Source organism: Melanerpes formicivorus, unplaced genomic scaffold (genome assembly GCF_026170545.1).
Source record: "Melanerpes formicivorus ecotype bairdi unplaced genomic scaffold, bMelFor1.0.p_v2 SCAF_5, whole genome shotgun sequence".
NCBI lineage: Eukaryota > Metazoa > Chordata > Aves > Piciformes > Picidae > Melanerpes > Melanerpes formicivorus.
Window position 1 is genome coordinate 12,626,358 of NW_027142357.1, and position 15,612 is coordinate 12,641,969.

Below are 15,612 nucleotides of genomic sequence, written 5' to 3' on the forward strand. Positions count from 1 at the left end.
TAGTGGTGCAGGCCGTGGCTCTGCTCCATTGCTGTAGAGGACCATGACTGGTTGGTCCCCATGAACAGGGGTCATCACTTCCAGAGCAGGGCAGTGCTGATGTAGGAAAATGGACCAGATAGGTGGATTTGGGGGATTATTTTAAGGTCAGGCAAAGAGCAACTGAATTTTTTGGGGCATGGGAGAGTGCCAGCTGCCTGGGAGGCATTGTCATCCTGAGCGTCAAGCTTGCATTTGCTCAGACCTCCTGGCTTTAAGATGTTGCTGATAGGTGATGTTCCTGGCAGAGAGAATTGTGAGCATTCCCCTCACCATCCTGTGACAGCATCTGGGGGTGCCTGGCCCTGTAATTGAGCTGTGAAAGCGGCTTAAAAACACTTGACTTTGGGGACTTGTGTTTCTGGATGGTGGAAATGTTTTCAGGGATTTTTTTCCCCTTCTTCATTCTGCCTTGCTCTGAGGTTATAACCTTTCCCCCAAGACCTGCAGTGTGGGGCGAATTGTATGTCCCATTTAAACTGAACATCCATACGGACCCTAACCGTGTGTGTCCCCACCCTGTCTGGCTCTCGACACTGGTAATTTAACCAGAGCCACTGAGCAGGGAGAGAGGATTCAGGATTTTCTGGGCAGGAAGCAGTTAAAATGCTGTCAGCAGCAGCTGGGACGGGGAACAGGGTGCATCCGAAGGCTGGCTGGGCTCCCAGAGGTTTTGAGGGGCTCAGGTGGGTCACCAGCCTGGCGGCTGGGTCCTTGGGGGGCTGTGCCGGGTGCAAGAGAGGCTGGCGCTCAGGAGAGGAGGGTTTGTCAGGGCCACTCCTCCCACTCCGCTCCAGTTTGAAGGGTCGTGTGCTCGAGCCTGGGAGGAGAGAGCAATGTGAGTGCTCCGGGAGTCTGACCGGGGCAAAACTCCTGTCTCTTCCCTGCTTTCCTTCTTCTGGCCTCTGCATTTGGCTCTCCGAAGCAACAGGGCTCGTTTTCCCTTCCTCATGGCCCCACTTCACTTCGGCTTTTTGCTCCTGCTGGCTTGCTGCTTCTCCTCTGAAGCACAATTCCTGGACTGGATTTGGGGCAGTGTGAAGACCACGAAAAGCCCAGCAGCACCTGGTGAGAGAACCACGGTGCTGGAATCGCTCTCCTCTGCGGCAGCTCCTGCCCCCAGTGTGTCCCCAGGAATGTTGGGTGGTGAAATGATGGGAGAAGTCACCACCCCACAGTACCAGGAGCCGGATACTGCTACAGCAGCACCTGCAAGCAAGGAGACCACAACTGAAAATGCCACACAGTGGGACAGGAATGCCACGAGGCTGGTGGAGAGCATGTCATGGCCCAGCATCACTCCTCCCCACAGCATGTCACCTGCCCCTGGCCAGGATGCAGCCAGCAGCTCCACTGAGAACCCACAACTCCTGGAGGCAGAGACCACCAAGGACCCACAGCTCCTGGGGTCAGGGACCGCTGAGGACCTGCAGCTCCTGGGGACAGGGACCACCAAGGACTCACAGCTCCTGGGGTCAGGGACCACTGAGGACCTGCAGCTCCTGGGGACAGGGACTACCAAGGACCCACAGCTCCTGGGGTCAGGGACCATTGAGGACCTGCAGCTCCTGGGGACAGGGGCTGCTAAGGACTTGGAGATCCTGGGGACAGGGACCACCGAGGACCCACAGCTTCTGGGGACAGGGACCACCAAGGACCCACAGCTCCTGGGGACAGGGACCACAAAGGACCCTCAGCTTGAGGAGTTGGGGACCACTAAGGACCCACAGCTCCTGGGGATGAAGAACACCGAGGACCTGCAGCTCCTGGGGACGGGGACCCCCGTGGTGATGGGGACAGAGGTGTCCTTGCAGAGACCAGCGGGTCCCCGGCCAGGTAGTGCCCCTTTTCCTTTTTCACCAGGTGGCAGGTCCCGTGAGCAGGTGGTGCCACCCTGGGACCCCATGGCGCAGCTGCCCCGACATCGCCACGGAGCATTTCCCAACCGGCCAAAGCTGTGGCATGGCACTGGCCGCCCAGGGCTGGTGGTGGCTGGCACAAATGGGAGTCGGAGCTCTCCTTTGCCTGACAGGAGGGCAGATAATGGTGTGGATCCTCCTCTTGCTGATAACTCCAGGCCTCTCAAATTTGATTTACTAACCGCTGCTGCGCAACTCTACGGTGGTGGTGGCACAGGGCTCCCATCCTATCCTGGACTGTTGCCACCAGCCGGCCGTTGCCTTCCCGTCCTGACCCGCCTGCCCTTCTGCAGCGTGCTGGGCACCGACCATTTCAGATTACCAAATTACCTCCACCACAGCAGCGAGGTGGAAATTCAGGCAGCTTTGCATGAGTGGGAGGGGCTGCTTGAATCGCGGTGCCATCGCTACGTGGAGTGGTTTCTCTGCTTGCTCCTGCTCCCTGGGTGTAGTGCTGTGGTCCCCATAACCCCCCCACCATGCCAGGGCTTCTGTGAGGCCGTCAGAGACCTGTGTTGGATGCACTTGGCTGGTGGGCACCTGCCTCTGCCTTGTGATGCTCTCCCCAAGGAGGACGATGGGCATTCTTGTGTCTTTATTAATGCTTCTGCAGGTAATGTGGCTGGGTGATGTCCATGTGTTTGTGTGTGTGTCTCCCCCTTTCCCTCCTAAACTCCTCCAGGTTTTTAGGTGCAGAAGAATGCTTATGCTTTGTCCCCATGGGATGTTCCTTAGTCTAGCATTGCTTTCCATCCAGCCTTGGCTTCTTCTGCAAGGCTCCCTCCACAAGGCTGAGCATCACCATTCCCTCCTTGCGCTGTTTCATCTCTTAAAAGACAAAATTCACTGGTGGCCAGGACAAGAGATGCTCCCCAAACACCTTGTGCTGGCATTCAGGGACAGTTTGCAGGTGCTAGAGTGCACAGCAAAGGGCTTTGGGGTGTCTGTGCCAGGAGCAGAGTGCTTGCAGAGCTGGCAGCTCCCTGCACTGACAAAGAAAGGACCAGGACTCTGCAGCTGCACAATGCTAGCAGCAAATGGGGACATGGCAATACCTTCAAGGTGACCCTTGGCTGCATCCACACACTCCCCTCTCCCAGAGTGGCTCTTTGCCTTGGGGTTAATGATTTACCCAACAGCTAATGTTTGATCCCCCCATGCTTGGCAGGTGGGAGAGGTTACTTCTCCAGCTTCATCATTAGGTGGTTATGACCTTTATGCATGTGAACTGGGGACTAAAATGTGCTTCTTCACCAGAGGCATGGAAGGAAGGGAGCAGGGGGGAAACTGGCTCTCAGAGAAATGCCCATTGGGGTGCAAGAACAAGAATGCAGTTTGAGATGAAAGCAGGAGTGGGAGCTCACTGCTGCCCTTGCTGAACGCTCTGAATGAGGCTGTGTTCCTGGCTGGCCCCCTCCACACTCAAGCGATGGCCTGGGGCTGCTGCCCAGGAGTGGCGATACACCCGCTGCTGTCAGAGGGGCAATTCACTGGGGGGCTGGCAGACAAGGGTCGCACACATGGTCCCCTCGGCATCAAAGCAGCTCTGTTCATGAGCCACCCCTGGGAAGGAGGGAAATGGAATCATGGGGATACTCTGGGGGAGGCACATGCTTCCGAATAGGCAGCATCAGGAATGGGTGGAGGACGTGGGCGCTGTGGTGCACCCCTGGGAATGACTTGAGATGCTCCTGTGTACCAAGGATCCCCTGCAACCGAGCTGGGATGATTTGCATGGGGCTACGCTGGCAGACCTGGCTTGGACCAGCCAGGAAGGTCATGGCAGAGCAGGAAGGTGGTTTGGAGCATTCCTGGAGCCTTTCTAATGGCAACAGGAGCAAATGACTGGGTCACTGCAGCCAGAGGCATCCCTGCAGCCATCCTGCGACAGCAGCCATCTAAAACCCGGAAACCTCTGGTTCTCTGTGCTCTGTGGTGGGTGCTGCTGGTTTGTTGTAGGGAGGAGCACGGTGCAGTATTTGGTCACTGCCCTTTGGAAAAAGCAGGCATGGTCTGAAAGGTTTGTGGTTGACAAGGGGCACTTGGCTTCTACAGAGAGCAGTTCTTTGAAGGGATCCCTCCTTGCCACCTCCCTACTCCCCAGGCCCTATCGAGCTTCACAGCCTTGGCCTCCACCTGCTGTACACTTTGCACAGGGGAAGGACATGTCCACATTTGCTTGTGGAAACACCAGCACCCAGCTCCCACCCCACACTTGGGGCTGAGTGGCATGTTTGAAGAGGAGTAGAGATCTCAAAGCTAACTGAAGCACCAAGGGGGAGTATGGCTGTAAATTGCATCATTAACAAAAGCCTCTTTCAGCCTGTTCTGTATCACCCCAAGCCCCAGGGGCAGAGAGTGCCTTGTCTGACTGCAGAAATTGCAATGCAGGCTCTTACACCCTGCAGACCCCCAGGAGAAAACTCTGGTTTCCTCTTCCCTTAAAGCTATTGTGAATTTGATTTCCTCCAGCCCAAGATAAGCTCCATCCCTGCATCCTGGCATTTGCAGTCAGCTTGGCTGCAGCCACCTGCTGCAAGGTGGCTGGGGATGATAGGGCTGTGGATGGGGCAGCAGCCGTGAGCTTGTGAGGTGCCTGAGAAGAGTGTGTCTCAATGGTGTGTGCCAGGCTTGGGCTTGCTGCAGATCCAAGGTATCCCTGCTTGCTTCCTCCATCGTTTCTGGTGTAGGGCTGCACACATCTGCGCATGAAAGGATTCTGGACTCAAAAGGATGCTGGACTCATGAGGATGCTGGATGCCAGGACCCGTAGGTCCCTGCATGAGGGGCAGAGGGACTGCACTGAGCCCTTCCCCTCTGAGTGGGCTGGGGGTGTCTCACGGGGAAGCCAGATCATGGTGCAGGGCAGATGAGGGAGTTAGAGCTCATACAGGACCAGGAGGGTGGTTTCCTCCCAGCCAGGTGGTCAGTTTTGGGATGCCAAGCTTGGGAGGGGCTGGGGGCTTGGGGGAGCAGGGTGGATACAGAGTAGTTTCAGAGCAGTAGGCTCAGGAGAGGATCAGAGGGTCCAGAAGAGGGAAAACTTGTCCCCACCTCTAATCAGTGACATTTTTAATGTCCCTGCTGCCAGGGTCCATGTCACTGGGCTGGCACTGGCATTGGGGCTCAGAAGCTGGGGGAGTCTGGGGATGCTCTGTGTGTGCAGGTACTCTCAGACTTCGAAAGAGACACTCAGGTTTTCATCTCCTCCCACCATCCCAAGAGGTGTGTTTTCCTCCCAGGCAGGGCAAGGCTGGGCTGCTTTCTTCTGTCTTTTTAAATTTTTTTCCCCTCTTCTTCTTACTTTTTTCAAGAGCTCTGAAGGACAATGCCTGGCTCCAGAGCAGGGTGGAGGTTCCTGGCAGGTCCTCCTGGGCTCAGCACACCTCTAATACTCCACCGTTGGTCATGTGAAACACCAGGGCTGGAGTTGGGGTCATCAATTGTCTCTGCTCCTGCTCCTGGCGTCAGATAGGGCTAAAATCAGCACCAAGCATCTGTTCCTGGTGCGGAGGTCTTGGCTGTTTCAGATCTGGGGTGGCTGGGATTCCTCCCTCCCAGGAAACGTGGAGTTAAAAAGCACCCAATGTGCTCGCTCCCACCAAGTTGGCACCCGCCCCAGCAGTTGACATAGGAGAGGAGGAATCCAGCTCCCGGTGTGTGGGCGATGAGGATGTGCCTGCTGCCAAAACAATGGGAGCTGGCGTACAGGGAGCCCTCTCGCCTCGGCCAGATGTTCAGCTGCGTCGGGTAGGAGAGCCCATCCCGAGCAGAACTTCCCCAAGTGCCTTTAGAAAAAGGAGTTGGAAGAGGAGGCAAGATCCAAATTGAGATCATCCTGGGAGGCTAACGGTGTCCGCTGGCTCGAGCCTCATTCCCATGGTGTTGCAAGAGGATGGCTCCAATTTATTTCCAGCTGGGGTGACCACGTGCATGTGTCAAATGATGAAGTGGGGTGTCACCATGACCCCGTAATGAGTATGGACGCAGCAGGCTGCCTCGCAGCTATCTGGTTTTTCAGCATCCCAGCGCTCCAGCTGCACTCCCTGCTGCCTGCACAGGCATGTTGCTACTATGGGCAGGATCCCTTTGGGTTTGTCCCATCTTAGGGATGTCCCAGCTATGGTTGGAGGGCTAGCAGCAGGGAATGGGTGGCATTTTGGGAGTGGGAGCATCTTGAGGAGCGTTGCTGCCTTGACCAACACAGCCTAAAGAAAAATCCCAGGGCCCAGGGAGGGCAAGCGGAGGATGTTGTTGAAGAGCAGCATATAGGAGAGGCATGGGCGGTAATGTCTTCCCAAGGCACCTTGTTGAGAGTGACCACCGTCACTGGGCCACTTGTGACCATCCCCTTTCCCTTCCTCTTTCAGAGAACCTGAGCACTGAGGTCAGCCTCCTGGAGCTGATTGGAGACCCTCCCCCAGAGGAAATCATCAAAATTTATGGCCCTGACAACAACCCTGGCTATGTCTTTGGCCCCAATGCCAACACAGGCCAAGTGGCCCGGTACCACTTGCCAAGCCCTTTCTTCCGGGACTTTTCCATCCTATTCCACATCCAGCCCACCACCCCACGAGCTGGCGTGCTCTTTGCTATCACAGACTCTTCACAGAGCATCATCTATGTGGGCATCAAGCTCTCAGAGCTGCGGGCAGGCAAGCAGCAGATCATCTTCTACTATACGGAACCAGGCTCACCAAGCTCGTATGTGGCAGCCACCTTCACTGTGCCTACCTTGCTCAACCAGTGGACACGTTTGGCCATCAGTGTGGAGGAGGATGAAGTCGTCCTCTACCTGGACTGCGAGGAGCATGAACGGTTCCGCTTTGAGCGCTCCCCAGATGAGATGGAGCTGGAAGAGGGCTCCGGGCTCTTTGTTGCTCAAGCTGGAGGAGCTGATCCAGATAAATACCAGGTAAGGCCTCAGGTCACCCCAAGAAGCGTCTCCAGGAAGTCTGGGTGAGGATAGACAGGATGCTTGCCTGTGCCTGTTGACCCAACCTCTTTGCCTAGAAGACAAACCAGTGGCTCCGTTCTCTGTGTGAGCCTGGGGAAGGAGACACTTGACATGAAAGGGGCTTGAGATGCTACCAACTTTATTGTCTAAAGCTCTAAAGGTGGGGGTGGTGGTAGATGGGCTGGCACTACAGCAGCCGCCATTGCCTGTGGCTTTTCTAGCAAACACATGGAGCCGCTTTGAATCTCTCCACGGCTAAAAATATCCAACTCCTTTGGTGGAGGAGCTGATTTGGCTGGCAAAACGTCTCTCTTAGCTGGAAAAAATGCCTGGGCCAGAGCATATCTTTGTTGGCTGACACTGGGCACTATCTACAGGAAGTCTTTGGAGAGTACGGAGAGAAGGTGATATCTCAGCCTATGATTTGAGCATAACTTCTGTTCTAGATAAGGTTTGTGGTAAGTGTGGGGAAAATGGCCAGTGGGCATGGAAAGCCCCTGCAGTGCTTGAGGAAAGTTCAGGATTGCACCACTGGGCTTTTTCTGGGCTGAGCATGGTTTGCCCAGCAACAGAAGCTCTGCTGAATGGAGTGATGCTTTTTCCAAGGACTTTGACAAAGCCTGTTTCTGAGCTTAAACATAATCTTGATGAGTGGTGCTGCCACAGTCCCAGTTAAATGGCTTCAGGCAGGGAAAACTCCCCCAGGAAGGGCTTAATGATTAATAGGCTAGAGACTGGTTTGCACTGGGATTCAAGTTGGTCCCTTGAGGTCTCAAGAGCAACTTTGTCTCTTGAAGAACAATTTTTTGCTCTTGAACATGCTGGGAGGGCTAAGTCATGGCCTCAGAGGAACTCCTCTCCCCAGGTGAAAAGGGTTTGGCACCGTTTGGAAGGCGAAGCAACAGCCCAGAGCAGAGCAAACTGCTCCTGCCTTGCTAGCAGGTGATGTTCCCGAGATTGCCAAACACCCAATCCCACTGCCCCGCCCCCAGTTTTCCTGCAGGGAATAGCTGGCCATGGACAGAAGGAGGCTGACTTGCCTTGGCTGGCCAGGAGGGGTGCAGGGAGCACAGGCTTGGATATCTCCTTGGCATCTGACTGCCTCGTGTTATTTCCATCTCTGACCAGCTCTGCCTCATGTTATCTGGAACTAACAGGGCATCAAGCTGATTAAAACCTGGCCCTCAGTCAAGCGGCAAGATGAGCTGCCTGCAGGCAGCTGGAGGGCTGCTGGTGGGGTTGCAGCTGGCATCTGTACCTCTTCCCAAGCTGCCTTTGTGTCAGTGGCATGAAATGTGGAGGGGTAAAGCCTCTGGGACAGCAGATACAGGTCTCTTCTCCCAGTTTCTTGGTCTCTTCTCCCAAGTAACAAGCAATAAGAAGAAACGGCCTCAAGTTGCACTAGGAGAGGTCTAAGTTGGACATTAGGAAGAATTTCTTCCTCTAAAGGATTATGAAGCCCTGACACAGGCTGCCCAGGGAAGTGGTGGAAGTTCCATCCCTGGAGGGATTAAAAAGTTGTGCAGATGTGGTGCTGAGGGACATGGTTTCGTGGTGACCTGGCAGTGCTGGGTTAATGCTTGCAGTAGATGATCTGAAAGGTCTTTTCCTATCTAAACTATGATTCTACGTCAAGGAGGTTACTGTAAAAGGAGTTTTAGCTGAGATCTGGCAGGAAGATTTGTCTGAAGCTGGGTGTGTGATAACACCTATGGAGTTGCTGCCCCTTTATTGGGGCAAACGGGCTGCATGGTGTCCTCATAACCAGCCCTCATGGGGATGCTCCAATGCAGGGCTGGAATGGGATTATTTCTGGTGTCTCCAGAAAGCCCCAGGACCAGGAAGGCCAGGCTGGAGTGTTGCATTTCTCAAAGATCAGCTGCTGGTGCTCAGTGGGGAGGAGAGGAATGAATTAGAGCTGGCTGTAACCAGGGTGAGCAGCTGGAAGAGGTCATAATCCATCTGGGGGGCATTTGATTGTGGAAGAGATTTATGTTTTTATTTTATATATATATATATATATATATATATGAATATGAAAATACAATGTTCCTAATATGGTATGCTTATTGCATATCTATAAAATAATATGTTTATAATGTATTCTTATTGTACTGTCACAGCCAGCCTGGCTGAACTGCAGCTGCCCCTGATTCTTATTTTCTTAAACCTCTCATGTTTGCTGGCACAGCTCTCTTTCCTGGACATGGTGTGCTGTGCTTTCAAGTGAGCCCAAATATTATTTTAGGTGCCTTGCCCAGAGAAGGGACACCAAGCAGGATGTATCTACCCTGTCAGAGTTTGCTTCCCATTGTGATCCCTGGCACCTCCCCGCTGGGACCAGAGGGGTGGTCAGCACCCCATGCTGGCAGCATCCTCATGTCCTGTCCCAGCAGTGAGGATGTGCTGGGTGATCCCACTCACTGTGAGAGCCATGAGGTTCAAGCTGGTACCCACACACTCTTCCTGGCTGAGATGGGGATGCTGCCCTCCTGCGCAGCAGTGATAGATCATCTGCAGGGTTCTGTCTGGAGGCAGCATCCTTAGGAAGAAATCTGTGGTGGTTTCTTGAATAAACAAGCGGCTTGGACACGCACAGTGCTTGCAAAACCCAAATAAATGGCAAGGAAGTGCAGATTAGCCTAAGAAATACAAAACTAGGATTGCAATGGGCTGGGACCTGCCAGCAGCCCTTGGGACTGGGGAGCCCTCCAGAGAGGGAAAACAAGGAGCACACCCACGAACTTCCCTGCAAAAGCATTGCTGGCTGGCTGGATTCTGGCCACTACTTCTGCTCAGCCTGCCTGGTGCCAGAGCTGGCATGTGGCTCTTCCTGTGGCTTGCTGAGCCATGCTGGTGATGCTGGGCACCAGCCTTGCAATGTTGAAGCCTTTCTGTGCTGGGTTGCGACTGGATGCTTGGGTGGACAGCACTCTGCATCAGGTGAAAGAGTATGGAGGGGCACTCAGCAACACACCATACTGCAGGGTGGCTTGCAGCGCCTGTCTGTCCGTGGCCTGCATCCGTCCACGGCATCCATCTATCTGTGGCAACCCTTCGTGTGGTTTTCTTCCAGGGGGTGATTGCTGATTTGAAGCTGCTGGGGGACCCACGGGCAGCTGAGCGCCAGTGTGAGGAAGAGGATGACGATGCTGAGGAGGTGAGCACTGGCTACCCAGGTGGGGTGGGCTAGAGGGCTGCTGCCCCATGCTCCCAGCTCACCCCTCACCCCTTCTTCCCTGGTGAACACAGGTCTCAGGTGATTTCGGCAGCGGGGCAGAAGGTGGACACCAACCCTTGGGGAAAGTTGGGGTGAGTTGGTGCCTGCAGATGTTGCAGTCAGCGGTGGGATCCCAAGGCTTTAGGGAGAGGAAGTCTGGGTGCCCTCTGTGGTCAAGGTCCCGGAATGTCTGTTGGGGTCCTGGCAGCTGTCCCTTTGGAGAAGGCACCATGAGGTGTATGGCACTGTGGTGTCCCCTTGTTGGCACAGGGTGTCCCGGGGCTGGTGGATGCTGTCCCTGTCACCTCTCCCCCTGTGGCGGTGGGCAGTGGACCTAGGACCAGTGGGGGCTCCCCACAGCAAGCTGAGAGGACCAGAGCAGAGGAGACACTACAGGGCTCCATGGGAGGTAATGCTGTCAGCTTTTCCCTTCCCTACCATGTTTGCTGGCTTCAGGGCACACCAGTGAGGGCATGATGGCTGTCCCCAGGCACAATCAAATCCCTTTTGCCTTCCCTCAGGCACTGGCCCCAAAGGTGAGAAAGGAGAAAAAGGTGAACGTGGCCTGAAAGGGGACTCGGGGACTGGTGGCATTGTGAGGACAGGCAGTGTCAAGGGCGAAAAGGTGGGTGAGAGAGTGGACCTTGAGAACTCAAGGAGGCTGGTGGTACGTCCATGTTTGTCACCCACTCCTCTTTGTTTCTGTCCTGCAGGGGGAGAAAGGAGAACTGGGCATTAAGGTGAGCACTGCTATTGGAGCAGGGCCAAACCCATGCCTGTGTGGGCTACCACTCCTGGGGGCATGCCACTTATGCTGGTTTCCTTCCTCTCCCCTCCCCAGGGCAGTGCCGGATTTGGCTACCCTGGTTCCAAGGGCCAGAAAGGTGAACCTGGTGATCCTGGACCCCCTGGGACCCTCTCACGGCACAGCGATGGCTCTGTGGTGGAGCAGGTCACCGGTCCTCCAGGGCCACCAGGAAGGGATGGAGCCCCTGGCAGGGATGGCGAGCCTGTGAGTCAAGCACCCCACCCATCAGGGATCCCCTCTCCCCTCTCCCCTGCCTGCTAGCACTCTGACCCCTCCACTCTCTGCCCTCCTTAGGGTGATCCCGGCGAGGATGGCAAACCTGTAAGTGTGGTGAGGGCTGCGGGGTGGGGGTTAGGTGGTGGCCACCCCATTGCCTTGCCACGTGCTGACACCCTACTGCTCTCTTTGCAGGGTGATATGGGGCCCCAGGGGTTCCCTGGGATGCCGGGGGAGCCTGGTTTGAAGGGAGAGAAGGTGAGTGCCAGTGGTGGTGGACAGTGCCAGTGCAGGGGCCTACACCACGCTGCCCCTCCTTTCTCTTGTCATCAACTTGGCTGCTCTCACAAACCATGCTCTTTTCGTTGTGCCAGGGTGACCCAGGCATGGGGCCAAGGGGACCCCCTGGACCTCCTGGACCCCCAGGACCACCAGGACCCTCCTTCAAGCATGACAAGCTGGTGGGTACCCCCTGAGAAAAAGTGATTTGGAGGGGACATAGAGTGTATCAAGCCACAAAGATCTGGGATGCTGCCACCAGCCCCCAGGCAGCATCCCCGCACCTCTAGGAACCCTGACCATTACTATTGATGCCTGACATCACTCTTGCACTTCCCCACCTAGACCTTCATCGACATGGAGGGTTCTGGCTTCACTGGCGAACTGGAGACCCTGCGGGTGAGTGTGGGTGAGTGCCTGTCCTGCAGGCAAGGAGTCAAGGCACACACTCAGCCATTGTCCTCTCCTTCTCTTCTAGGGTCCACGAGGACCACCGGGTCCCCCAGGACCACCAGGTGTGCCTGGTTTGCCAGGTGAGCCAGGACGATTTGGGATGAACCACACAGACCTGCCAGGACCACCAGGGCTGCCAGGCAGGGATGGGATCCCTGGACCACCGGGGCCAGTGGTAGGTATATGAGGTGGCCCAAGGGAAGTGATCCCAGGGTCACCCCATAGTGGTGGTGCTGTAAGTTCTTCCTGTGGCAGTGGGGGGCTTGATACCTGCCAGCCCCACAGAGCTTCCATGTGCTGGAGCCAGCTCCTGGGCATCTTGCAGGGTCTTCAGGGTCCTCCTGGAAGAGACGGAACACCTGGGCAGCCAGGGCCCAAAGGAGAGCGGGTGAGTGTCCCCTATCCCAAGTCCCACAGGAGCATGTCACAGCACCCCTGGACCACCTCTGGGAGGTCGCAGCTCCTTCCAGCCCAGGGCTGGGGAGCACCAACCTGATCTTGCCTGAGCAGCTTCATCACACCCTCTTCTCCTCCTCGCCAGGGTGACATGGGCGACCTTGGCCTCCCTGGTGCACCAGGACCCAAGGTACTGTGCTTAGAATGGGTTTCTTGCCAAAGAGTCCTATGTACATTGCAGACCAGATGCAGGAATGCTGCTTGGGGAGGCCACCTCACACCAAAGTGCTGAGGCAGATGGTGGTATTTTGAGTTCCTCCCAGAGTAGAGCCATGCTGCAGCTTGGTTCATGCAGCTGACAACCAGCCCCAGCATGCCTGCTAAGCTCCTACCACCTTGCTTGGCTTTGTTCTGAGTGCTGCCACCTCAAGAATCATAGTACATTTTGGGTAGGAAGGGACCTTTAAATGTCATCTAGTTCAACACCCATGCAGTGAGCAGGGACGTCTTCCAACTTGATCAGTTTGCTTAGAGCCCCATCCAACCCAACCTGGAACATTTCCAGAGATGGGGCATCTACCACCTCTGGGCAACCTGTTCCTGGGGAGTGGGCAGGAAAGCTGAGTGGAGTATTTTGAAGCATAGAAGAGGAGTTACTGGGATCTGGATGAATCCTAAGGATGCTCCTTGGGAATGCCCCATCCACCTCAGCCTGAGCTTGGGGCAAGAACCTCAAGAATTAAGTTTTCTTGGTGCTGCCAGCACCAAAGAGGGAGGTAGGGTGTCAGTGGGCATAAGGACCTATCCTGTTGCTCAGAGACCCTGTAGCAAAGCACAGTGGTGTCTGCAAGTGTCCCACATCAGCACTGAGCTCTGCTGCAGCATTGCTGCATGTGCAAAAGGAAAAAAAAAAACAAATGTGCATTTATGATTTTAGAGGAGCCTCTGGCGGCCACTGTGCACATTGCATTGGGAGCCAATGCCACCCGAGGACACCTGGGAGAAGGGATGCCCGAGGTGGGCAGTGCCCCTTCCTGGAAAGCCCCAGAGAGGGAAGCATCTCCATCCTGTTCCATGGGGCAGTTTGGGGATGTGGGAGAGGACACACTGCCTCCCGCCTGCAGTCTCCAGGAAGGGACTGTTGTCACCTGCTATCATCTGTCCCTTTGTTTTTCTTGTCTCCATCACAGGGCAGCAAGGGAGAAATGGGACCACCAGGAGCCCCAGGAGAAACTGGCTTAGCTGGTCTGCCTGGGCCCATTGGACCCCGTGGGCAGCCAGGGCCCCCAGGGCCCCCAGGACCTCCGGGACCAGGCTATGAGGCTGGATTTGTAAGTGACTACCCCTGTGATGGGGGAGGAAGATGAGCTGGAGCAGGGGCAGGTGTGACTGAGCTCCTTCTCTCTCCCCACCTAGAGTGACATGGAGGGATCTGGGCTACCATTCACCATCGGCTCGCCTGGACCACGCGGGCCTGAAGGACCACAGGTAACTCTACTCTTGTCCCTTCCCTCCCCTCCATCCTAGGCTTCCTGGGGCATGCCCTGCCATCATATCCCTTCCTGTCACCTAACGCTCATGGCCCACTTGTTGCTTGCAGGGAGTGCCAGGACTACCAGGGATGAAGGTGAGGAGCACTTTAAACACATTTTCAGTGCTGGAGCCTAGCTAGTTCCATTCTTGCAAGATGCCCATGGGCAGCTTGTGGGGATGCTCCTTCTCTGACACCTCTTTCTTTGCAGGGGGAGGTTGGCAGTCCCGGGCAGCCTGGCTTGCCTGGAATGAAGGTAGGAGTGCTGGGAGACTGGGATGGTTGATGTGTGAGCACTTGGATTTGTAGGGCACTGGGCAAGGCCCCTGTGCTCCCCAACCTAGGACTGGCAGAGGAGTGTTCCATCCTGCATCTTGCCCTTTTCCTCACCTCGTTGCAGGGAAACGCTGGTGTGCCTGGCGTGGATGGCCGCCCTGGCCTGGAGGGCTTCCCTGGCCCGCAGGTAGGAGCATCAGCTCTCCCTTTCCAGGAGCCCCCTCACTCCAGGCAGGGCACCTTTGATCACTGCAGGGCCAGTTGTAGCAGCTGAAATTCAGTCCCTCTAATGCCTTTGGCTGTTCCTGTGCTCTGAGACCCAGTTCACCGTGTGCCAGAAGTGCCCACACTACTTGTGACCCTGTCCCTATCAGCTTGCCACATGGCTCTCTGCCACCACCTCCTACCAAAAGTATCCCAAGCTGGCTTGCTGCCCAGACCTTGCAGGCAGAGGGGGGTGGCCTGAAAGATTTTGCCAATCTGCAGGCAGGAGGGGGGTCTCCACTTGTAAGCCAGGGTCTGGTTGTGCATAGTGCTAAGTGTAAAGCTCACCTGCCTGCTTCTCTTTCCAGGGACCCAAAGGTGATAGAGGCAGCCCTGGTGAGAAGGTAGGTGCCACTGGGCTGGGGACAGAGACCACCAGTGGTGGCCCTGGGGCTGATGACTTGTGTCTTCCAGGGTGAAAAAGGCCAAGATGGTGTGGGGCTACCCGGCCCCCCTGGTCCACCTGGTCCCCCTGGACAGGTCATCACTGTCTCCAGTGAAGATGTAAGTGCTGGTGCCCAACTTCACAACAGCTAGGAGAAGCTAAAACTGAGGGGGATGGGGAAAGGGGTCTGCCTAGCACCTATCATGTGTGGGGACTGAGGGAGAACTCTCCAGGGGCTCCGACCTCGTCAGAGAAAATACCCTAATGAAAAACTGCATTTTGTCTCTTTTTTCCAGAAATCTTTGGTGGCTTTACCTGGTCTAGAGGTGAGTATCCCCCCACCACTCCTGCCCACTCCTTAGCAGTGCCAGGAGAGTGCCTAACTGATTGGGAAGAGTGGGCTTGCTGTTACAAGCAATTCTGCTTCTCTCTACAGGGCAGACCAGGTCATGCTGGCTTTCCGGTGAGTTGGTGGCAGAGCTGGGGACCACAGTGGTGGCCCCAGTGAAAGCTCCATGCAGGCTTTGGTGAAACCTCTGATTGCTGCTCCTGCTGTGCTTTGCTGCAGCAGTGTCAGCATGATGGTGATGGTGGAAGGGGTTTGTGATCTGCCTTTGGTAGACCAGGGCTGATGTGGGCTCTGCTCCTCCCTGCAGGGCCCGATGGGACCAAAAGGAGATCGAGGGTCATCTGGACCCCAGGGTCCTCCAGGGTTGAAGGTAACTGCTCCAAGCCACCTTCTCCCCATGAAGTGGTCACACTCCTGGTCCCCCACCCTGTGTGGCCACCAGGTTCCAGTGGTGACACCACCCCTGGTACAGGAGGGAGCCTGGTCCTTCCCATCTCCCCTCACACCTCCTGCTCTCTTG

At 55.8% G+C, this 15,612-nt stretch overlaps 1 protein-coding gene across 3 annotated transcripts in view; it reads left to right on the forward strand.

Annotated features, from left to right (window-relative positions):
• COL18A1 (collagen type XVIII alpha 1 chain) overlaps window positions 1-15,612 on the forward strand; it is a 42,563-nt gene that overhangs the window by 21,785 nt on the left and 5,166 nt on the right. For 2 of the 3 annotated variants that reach the window (XM_068138164.1, XM_068138165.1), the window contains 24 exons: window positions 6,329-6,873; window positions 9,992-10,075; window positions 10,168-10,227; window positions 10,406-10,544; window positions 10,657-10,760; window positions 10,849-10,875; window positions 10,977-11,147; window positions 11,238-11,264; window positions 11,355-11,417; window positions 11,534-11,620; window positions 11,784-11,837; window positions 11,917-12,066; window positions 12,217-12,279; window positions 12,433-12,477; window positions 13,478-13,618; window positions 13,704-13,775; window positions 13,888-13,914; window positions 14,030-14,074; window positions 14,219-14,281; window positions 14,667-14,702; window positions 14,773-14,862; window positions 15,040-15,069; window positions 15,180-15,206; window positions 15,400-15,462. In XM_068138164.1, the coding sequence (XP_067994265.1) occupies window positions 6,329-6,873; window positions 9,992-10,075; window positions 10,168-10,227; window positions 10,406-10,544; window positions 10,657-10,760; window positions 10,849-10,875; window positions 10,977-11,147; window positions 11,238-11,264; window positions 11,355-11,417; window positions 11,534-11,620; window positions 11,784-11,837; window positions 11,917-12,066; window positions 12,217-12,279; window positions 12,433-12,477; window positions 13,478-13,618; window positions 13,704-13,775; window positions 13,888-13,914; window positions 14,030-14,074; window positions 14,219-14,281; window positions 14,667-14,702; window positions 14,773-14,862; window positions 15,040-15,069; window positions 15,180-15,206; window positions 15,400-15,462 (2,213 nt within the window). Of the gene's footprint in view, window positions 1-879; window positions 2,572-6,328; window positions 6,874-9,991; window positions 10,076-10,167; window positions 10,228-10,405; window positions 10,545-10,656; window positions 10,761-10,848; window positions 10,876-10,976; window positions 11,148-11,237; window positions 11,265-11,354; window positions 11,418-11,533; window positions 11,621-11,783; window positions 11,838-11,916; window positions 12,067-12,216; window positions 12,280-12,432; window positions 12,478-13,477; window positions 13,619-13,703; window positions 13,776-13,887; window positions 13,915-14,029; window positions 14,075-14,218; window positions 14,282-14,666; window positions 14,703-14,772; window positions 14,863-15,039; window positions 15,070-15,179; window positions 15,207-15,399; window positions 15,463-15,612 lie in introns of those variants that run through there. The other variant, XM_068138163.1, reaches the window with a different exon arrangement.